Source organism: Gracilinanus agilis, chromosome 3 (genome assembly GCF_016433145.1).
Source record: "Gracilinanus agilis isolate LMUSP501 chromosome 3, AgileGrace, whole genome shotgun sequence".
In the NCBI taxonomy this organism is placed as follows: Eukaryota; Metazoa; Chordata; class Mammalia; order Didelphimorphia; family Didelphidae; genus Gracilinanus; species Gracilinanus agilis.
In genome coordinates this window covers 189161884-189171006 of record NC_058132.1, presented here as the reverse complement: position 1 = coordinate 189171006, position 9123 = coordinate 189161884, and the positions used below count along the sequence as shown (strand labels likewise).

The 9123-nt window shown below is 35.3% G+C and overlaps 1 protein-coding gene across 3 annotated transcripts in view; it reads right to left on the bottom strand.

Annotated features, from left to right (window-relative positions):
* The window catches only part of ATM (ATM serine/threonine kinase), a 136569-nt gene that overhangs the window by 27554 nt on the left and 99892 nt on the right, over positions 1–9123 (bottom strand). For all 3 annotated transcript variants that reach the window (XM_044669121.1, XM_044669122.1, XM_044669123.1), the window contains exons 44-49: positions 8619–8738; positions 6625–6859; positions 6326–6493; positions 3097–3210; positions 1881–2098; positions 604–811 (exon numbers count right to left, since the gene is read on the bottom strand). In XM_044669121.1, coding sequence (XP_044525056.1) covers positions 604–811; positions 1881–2098; positions 3097–3210; positions 6326–6493; positions 6625–6859; positions 8619–8738 — 1063 coding nt within the window. The remainder of the gene's footprint in view (positions 1–603; positions 812–1880; positions 2099–3096; positions 3211–6325; positions 6494–6624; positions 6860–8618; positions 8739–9123) is intronic.

Genomic DNA, 9123 nt, shown 5'->3' with positions numbered 1-9123 from the left:
ATATATATATATATATATATATACACACACACACACATATCACCTTTTTCCATTTTTTTCAAAACTCAAATTTTCTTCTATGAGAGGATTAAAATGGAAAATGGAAAATGATTGCACATAGTAAAATCTATATCCGCAACTGCACATAGTAAAATCTATATCAGATTACTTATCATCTCAGTGAGGAGGAGGGGAAAAGGACAGGGAGGGAGAATTTTGAAATAAAAAAATTTTTTTAGTATATTAGAAAAAAAGAACTGCTGCTTTCAACTTGATTTTCAAAGAAAATCACAATTCATTTTTTTATTACAGTTCTTTGAGGAAAATACATCTTTCAATGCCACAAAGGGGAACAAAAGTCCTCCTTCAGGGATGGGAGCAGGGGAGTGGGGTTAGAAAACAAAGAGAGACAGAACTCTATCAACTCACAAAATCACATCATTTTCATGATATACAAAAGCATTTATTAGTGATATATACTATGTAAAAGATAATAATTTGCTAAGTCATTCAGAAAACAAATATAGACATGGTCCAATCCTATCTTATTTCCAACTTCAAGACTAGAGGGCTGGAAAAAGGGGTTGGATAAGACAAGTTTACCTTCATCATACTATTGACTCCTGCAACTGCAGAGTTTTCAAGCCAAAGGGAACAAAGTCGAAATATCCACATATCATGTTCTTCGCCACTAAGTAAACAACTGATGTAGTTCTCAACTGCTTTACACAAGAAGCGTTTGCGATCCTCTCTCAATGCATGGATTGCACATTCATCCAGTTCTAGCTCTCTCTGAACCTTCACTGTATACCTAATATTAAACAATTCAATTAAAAATAATAAACCAACCATATATACAGAACCTCAACAGGGCTAATGACTTACTAGAAGGTCAAAGAGGTAGAAGAGACTTTAAGAATCATTTATTCTAACTCCCTCATTTTATGGATAAGAAAACTGAGGTCCAGAGAGAAGTGACTTCTCCAGTCAAGTCACAAGGTACATTCAAGCCCAGTCATGTGACCCATTATCTAGAGCTCTAACCATTACATCATTATTACAGTTTTACCTGATTTTATATCTTATCCTTTACTAAATTCTAAGTTTTATGAGGTCCAGGTTTATGTTTTATCTAATCATTGTACATCCCCTACTGATAAGCAAAGACCTCTATATAGAACAGGTTCTGAATATAAATGCCTGTGAAATGAACGCATGAACTACAAAAGCCATAAGCAATAATCAATACTAAAAGATCTCAAAAATGGATTATTATATGGATTATTAATGTTGAGAACTCACATCTTAAGTACCTTACCACCCTGACTAATAGATGTGAAAGAAGGTGGCCTAACCAAATGATCTACTTATTTTCTTAACTTCGTATTTTTTCACCTGGACCTAAGGTTAGGTGAGATTTGGTTACATAAATATAATTTTTTTACACTTTCCTTTTTTATGTTTTTCAATGATAAAATAAATCATAGCCTACCAGAATAGAAACAATTCATATTACTAAAAAAAATTTCAAGTACCAGAATGAGGATCATCAGATTTCAGAGCTAAGAGGGTGAGAGAGGTTATCTTGCCCATTCTTTACTTTACAGAAAAATACTAGGGGAACTGTGCTAAGAGGAAATGATGTGCCCAAAGTTCAAGAGTGACAGAGATGGAACTTGAACCAGATCCTCTACCTTTAAATACAATGTTCTTCTCTGGGGTAGTATATCATTTCTACCAAGAAAACAAATAGTCATATATAAAACTAAATTCATATCTTCCACGAAAGTATCCTTGTTCAGCAGTCTGGTGAACACAACACTGTCTCCTGCAAATTAAAAATTAATTAGCTAGTATATTCCTCTTTAATCAATTATTACCTGTTTGTCTGAACTTTGTGTTCCCTAAGAAGGCCCACTTCCTCTTTAGCCTTATTCAGCAGAGCTTGTTTATTTTCAAATTCTGATGACTTCATATAGTTTTCAATTCTTTGGTACTGAATATCTGAAAAACGTGCCAATGATAGGAAAGCCTTCATCTTTCCACTCCCAAGTTTATCATTACTCTCTCCATCAAAACCTCCAGTGACTTCCACTGCCTAAAAGAAATACCAATTAACATCTATAAGTATGTATACAAAAACTGATATATTTTAAATAGAAAGGACCACTGAGTAAATAAAGTATGCCAGCATATTAGTTAAATGTACTGAACTATGGGGAAGATAGCACTTTTTATACAGATCTAGAGCACTTAAAGGTTGGAAAAGGACTTTTGCCAGAGAAACTCACTGAGATAGGTAATGTAACTATAATCTTTATTTTACAGGAAACTGAGATTCAAAGAAATTAAGTGACTTTCTGAGTGTTATCCAATAGCGTCAGAAATGGTTCTTAAGCCACAGTGCCTAACTATGTGTCTAGCATGCTTTCTCTTTACATCACTCTACCTTCATAAATGAATCATAGTATTTTCTGATCTTTCTGGAAGCAAATATGTAAAATACTTAATTCGTATATGTAGAATTGGCAAAAGTAGTTGCTAGTTATGAGCTTTTGTAAAAACTAAACTTTACGTTAATTCTAAAGATAGAACACTTTTGAGAAATGCTATATAGTTACATATTACTGTATGGCTTCTGACATTCTGCTTCATAAATCTGCAAAGTGGGTTGAAAGAAATGAAAAGGGAAAAACAAAGATGGGGTTAGGATTTTAGAACTTTGAAAAGAAAAGCTGTAGATGAAGAAAAGGAACTACATGATGCTTTCACACTCACCTTACTGTTTTTTAAATAAAAATAAGCGAGAGAAGCAATCAGAAGTAATAGAAATAAGAGAGAAACAGGCAGGTATATGTTCTATAGACTGCAAACTCTACCTGGATACCTCTGAAAACATGGGTCCTGTTGACAGCAGACCACTTGTACTTTACAGAAAAATAGCATCCCTACTTATTAGAGACTATATAAATCTCTTCTAAAACTCTATTGGAATTAGATAATAACTAGAGTACTTGGGAAAATTGTCCTTTTTATTTAAAATACATTAGATATTACACCAAACAAATACATCAAAAATTATTTTAAAACTCTTACCTTTTCTAGGTACTTCTGCATAATGACTGTGGGATTTTCTAGGCAAGTTTCTGCCAACCAGTTTCCACATACTCTCAAACACTCTGTATGTATAAGTTTCAGACTTGGGTCATTCTTTATAATGGAAGGAAATTTTTAGAAAATGGAGTCAATCATCACATGTACTCAAAACAGTACACTAAAATAATGAGCCTACAAACTTCGTCTCTTTCACTACCACAAGTAATATGAGAAAATATGCCACCCTAGTTAAGAACGCCTAATGAAGTTCAATTCAAAAACATTTTTTAGGCACCAATGGGCACTATGGAGAATTCACAGATGAATAAAGTATAGTCCCTACCAGCAAAGAGTTTAAAATCTAGTAGAAGAAATAAAATATATGCACAAATAATACCATTTAGAACTTGGCAAGAACACAGGAGAGACACAGAATGGTATGAGAGTTGAGAAGGAAGACAAAGTATTTTTAGTTGAAGGAATCATGGAAGTCTTTAAGAGTTGGGTGGTATCTGAACCATAAGCTTTAAAAGCTAAGGAGATCAACAGACAGACATGGGGGGAGGACAAAAGGCAGTACAAGTCAGAAGTGTAACTAACATGACCCCCTCTCTCTGTACTACAGAAGACAGTGAAGAAAAAGCTATTCAAATAGAAAAAGAGAAGGACACATTTAGAGAATGGGAAAAAGACTACTTTATTTGCAATGTAAAGCCCATAAAAGAGAATAATAATAAAATCAGGGAAAAGGACCAACCAAGATTAGAAGACTAGAAAGAAATAGTACATTCAAGTTCTCCCCAACAACTACTCTACAAAGATCTAGAATATGAATAAGATTAAATTCTATTCATGAAATTCAAGGAAAAAACCCATAGTGTGTCATCTTTCATTCTAGGTAGGCATAGGCAGAGAACCAGAGAAATAGGTAGATAATGGGGTCAGGGTCTATGCTGGAATGACTGCCTTAAGTATCCCATCATGAACTAAACAAGGCCCTTGCCAGAGGCTGTGCATCTGTCACTCCCCACCCACTGCCAAGACACAGATACAATGTACAACAGTGGATGTCATTCCAGGGCAAAAGACTGGTCTTAGGCTCTGAGATGTGTAATGAGATGTAAATAAGATCAGAAGTGAGCCAATAGTTTTGTGGTTCTGACTAGGAAGCAGAGAAAGGTCTCAGATGTAGTCCCCAGCCCAGTCTGAAGTTTGCCAAAGAATATAAATTCAGGAATCCCAAACCCAACAGGAACCTAAGGAAAGGTCTATTATGCTGAATCTGCAGAGGTTTCCAAATGGCTGCCAGTGATTGGATCTAGAAGCAGCCTGATGGAGCTTCAACCAGAGGAAAGGCAACAATTGGGTTGCTCACACTAAAATCTAGGTCAGGAATTTCCAGAGTTCAAACCAGATAATTTCAATTTGGATCAGACCACTTTAGGAGCAATGAAAAGCCTGAATGACTGGAATAACACTCCAATTCAATACCTCAAGAAAGAAGCAGAAGGATGCAAAAGGACACAAAATAGAACCAAGCATAGAACAGACATTCCTTCTAAAAATGCAAAAAACCTAGTCCAAACCAAAGCTAAAAGTCAGGAAGAGAACTATGAGCAAAGAAATTCTTCTGTAAAGAGTTATTATTGTGATAGAGCTCCTCAAGACACAAACCCAGAAGAAGAGAATGGCTCCAAAACATCTACAAACAGAACTTCAAAGAAAAGCTGAGCTTGGTCACGAGTTTAATTAGAATTCCTGGAAGAAATGAAACAAGAATCTTTAAAAAAACAAACAAACAAAGAGTTAAGAATGATTTTTAATACAAAAATAAAAAATAAGTGGGAAAAATGGAAAAGCATTAAGAAGTATGGGAAAAAAAGAACTAAATAGGGAATTAAAAGCATAGGACAAGAGGTATAAAACATCATCCATGCATCAAACTACTTGAAAATTGGGGGGAAAAAAAAAGAAGATAACTCCACGAGACAACAAGAAATAATAAAAACAAAGTCAAAATACTGGGGGGGGAAACCAATAAAGTGTAAGATATCTCATAGAAAAAAACAATTGGCCTAGAAAACATCAAGGAGAATGAATTTAAGAATCACTGGACTAGGAGGGCAGTTCTGTGGCTCAGTGGATTGAGAGGCTTAAGAACAGGAGGTCCTAGGTACAAATTTATCCTAGTTTCCCAGATGTATGACCCTGGGCAAGTCACTTAACCTCCACTGCCTAGTCTTTACTGCTCTTCTGCCTTGGAATCAGTATGCAGTATTGATTCTTAGATGAAAGGTAAAAGTTAAAAAAAAAAAAAGATGAAGAAGAAGAATCACTGGATTAGGGACAGCTAGGTGGCTCAGTGGATAAAAAGTTGACCCTTTAATTGGAAGGACCTGGGTTGAAATCAGGCCTAGCTAGCTGTGTAACCCTGGGCAAGTCACTTAGATCCAAAAGTTAAGCCCTTATTGCTTTTTTGCCTTAGAACAATACTTAGTATTGACCCTAAGACAGAAGGTAAGGGTTAAAATAAAAAAAAAGGAAAAAGATCATTAGACTATCTGAAAGCCATGACCAAAAAAAAGACTGGACATCACAAAGGAAAATTGCCCAGAGTTCTTAGAACCAGGGGGCAAAGTAGAAATAGTATGAATCCACAGGTCACTTCCTGAAAGAAACCCCAAAATGTAAACTCTAAGAACATTATAGGCAATATCTAGTTTCCAAAATCAAAGAAAAAGTACTGAGAGAAACAAGAAAGAAAGAATTCAAGGACCAAGGAGCTCCAGTCAAGATCACAGAATATTTGCCAACCATTATTATAAAGGAGCAGAGAGCCTGGAATATGATATTCCAAAACACAAAAGATATAGTCTAACTAATCAAAATTAACTTGCCCAATAAAACAGTATAATCTCATAGGAGGAAAAATAAACCTTTAATGAATAGAGGACTTGCTACCATCCCTAATGAAAAGACCAGAGCTGAAAAGAAACTCTAATACAAACATATGAGGTGAGAGAAAACAAAAATGAAAATATGAGCAAATAACTATAAGAGACAAAACAAGGATGAATTGTGTTTACATCCTAATATGGGGAAATAATACATGTGTCACCTCAGAACCTTATTATCAGGGGTCAAAGAAAGAGTCTGATATTAAAAAGGCTTTTTTAATGTCAAAAACCCATTTCTAAAAACCCTAGCAGTAAATTAAAAAGGAGCAAACCTGTGAAAAATTTTCATCTAATTTCTTGATCATTTGTTTGAGAATACTCAGAGCAAGACTTTGTTCCTTTTTTGCCCAGAATACTTGAGCTTCCTCCAGTTGCCATTCAGAGATACCACATCTGGCTGAAGTATACTGTTTGATTTGAAACATTGCCTTTTCAGGAAGCTGAAATAGCAAAATGATATAAATTTTACTGTTAATTCTCTCCTAACATTTTTTTCCCTTTAACATGACCAGTTTTATGATCATTAAAAGGAAAGACCTGAGATGCTTGAAATATTTTAAATTTTTATTACCTGTGTGTTTTTGGCAGTCCGGGCCAAAACAGATAATTCTACAAGGTGACTGGTAAGAATATTCTTGATGCTTTCCCTTTGGGAATTCTCAGTTTCTTTTTCCATCAGGGTCTCTAGAATGACTGTACGCAAAGCCATGATAGGCTCTTGAAAACCAAAATCACTATCCTTGAGAAGCTGAGACTGTCTCTGCCACTTTCCATATACTTCAGTGAGTTCTTTATCAGTGGTGGATCTGAAAGTACAGAATTAATTTTAACTTTAATTTACCAAAATTGACAAGGAAGGCAGATACAAATTCACAGGGACAAAAAGTTACTTTATGCCAAATCAAAGATGATAGTGGAGGGGCAGCTGGGTGGCTCAGTGGATTGAGAGCCAGACCTAGAGACAGGAGTTCCTAGGTTCAAATCTGGCCTCAGAGACTTCCTAGTTGTGTGGCCCTGGGCAAGTTACTTGACCCTCCCATTGCCTAGCCCTTACCACTCTTCTGCCTTGGATCCAATACACAGTATTAACTCCAAGATGGAAGGTAAGGGTTTAAAAAAAAAAAAAGATGATAGTGGAGAAAAGCATTTTCCTCTCAACCCTCATTCTTTATCCCTTTCTCCCTATGTCTTTAGGGTTTCCTTTAACAAATGTATCAATTTTCATAGGCTAGGATATTCCTCATTATAAGGATAAATTCCTGAACCCAAGAAAGAGGACTACAAAAGATCTCACCAGTTAAAAATGATGTTATTTCCACCCCACCCTATTTTCTCTAGGTAAGAAAATCAGAAGCTTCACTACTGTAAGCATTTTTTTTTCCTATTTATTGGTCTCAATGCAAATTTGTACAATTTTCTAATGTAAAATTAGGATTTTATTTCTATAGGAAGGTATTACAGTGAGCAGCTTTAACTCCACATATCTTCCTCCTCTTTCACCAATCTACTACATGAAATTATGTTTGTGTCCTGGGTCTAACACTCATTCACTCCAACCTTTATCTTGCAACCCCAAAGCTTCCTAATAGTGCATGTGTAAATAGAATTAGCCAGATCCCATTAATAGTCAAAAATCTACTCAACCCAGGCATGCTAATGATGTCACTCCCACCTCCCTTAGTGGGGAGGGGAGATGAGTTACCCACACACGTGACAATAAGTAACAAATCAAGAGTAAGGGACTGCCCAATCAATGTAGAAACTGCCATTTGTCCATTTGAATTAGAGGTGGACCACAGGAAGTGATGAAAGACACGATCTCTTTAAGTAAGTGAGTGAACTTCCTGTGGGGGCAGTTGCCGTCTGGAACTGGAGGAAGAAGCATCTCCTGAGACCACAGACAGCTTACACTCTGTATTGTCACGTGGGTAAGTTAGGCTGGCTTCCTTGGCCTAGCTGGGCCAATTCTAAACTCTGCCTATCTGGCTGTTGGGCCTTGTGGCTTATAGCTTCATTTTATTTAGACTTCTAACCTCCCTCTCCTCCTTATCCCTACTTTACCTTCCTGATTGTAAATAAACTCCTCAACCCGATGCTGACTTGGGTCTGATTTAATTACGGAATCAACCTGAATTGTTGATTCCTGGCGGCCACATATTTTTAATATATAGCTATAATAACTAAATTTTATTTCTTACATGCATCCTACAAACCACATACAAATTTAATATACAAGAAATACTGAACTTATTCACCTGAGAAACAGAATAGTATAGTACAAACAGAAATATACTTAGTTTCTAATCCTATTATTATCATGCTATGTGACATCACGTAAATCATTTAACCACTCACATCCTTAGTTTTCTTATCTGTAAAACAGTTCACATTTATGGAATACTTTAAGTTGTACAAAATACTTTACTGCAGTATTTTTTAGCTAGAATCTGGTCCAATCTCCTTATAGGTTAACACAGAGGTTGTTAACTTAATCAAGGATAAACAGTAAAAGGCATAAAATTTTATCTTAAAGTTTTAAAATATGAAAATTAATCATAGACATACCTGGAGAAAAGTTGTCCTATATTTTCCAATTCTTCAATAGCCTGTAATCTGCTGAGAGTGGGGTAGAGTGAATATACAGACTCAAGACTGCCTTTACATAATTCTTCCACTTCTTTCACTCTAGTGACAGAGAGAGTTAAGAAGAAAGTAGTTCAAGAGGTCAAAATTTCAAATTGACTTTTAAAGATCTTCTATAATAGCTTTTGATAATATTTAAATAACTCATAGTTGTAATAAAATCATGATATCCTTTTGTATTGAGGTAATTAGGAAGTAAAGGAAAATTATATACAGGACATGCAAGTATATTTATGATAAAGTATGTGAAGTTTAAATTGTAGTTTCTTTATGTTTGTTGCTTAACTTTTAGATTTTTGGTTATCTTAATCATTCGTACCTTTACAGAATTACCTGGGAATCTAAGCTATAATTCATTAACTCTTTGTCGCTGTTCAGTTGTATCCAAATCTATAAGACCTCATAAACACCATCCATGGGGTTTTCT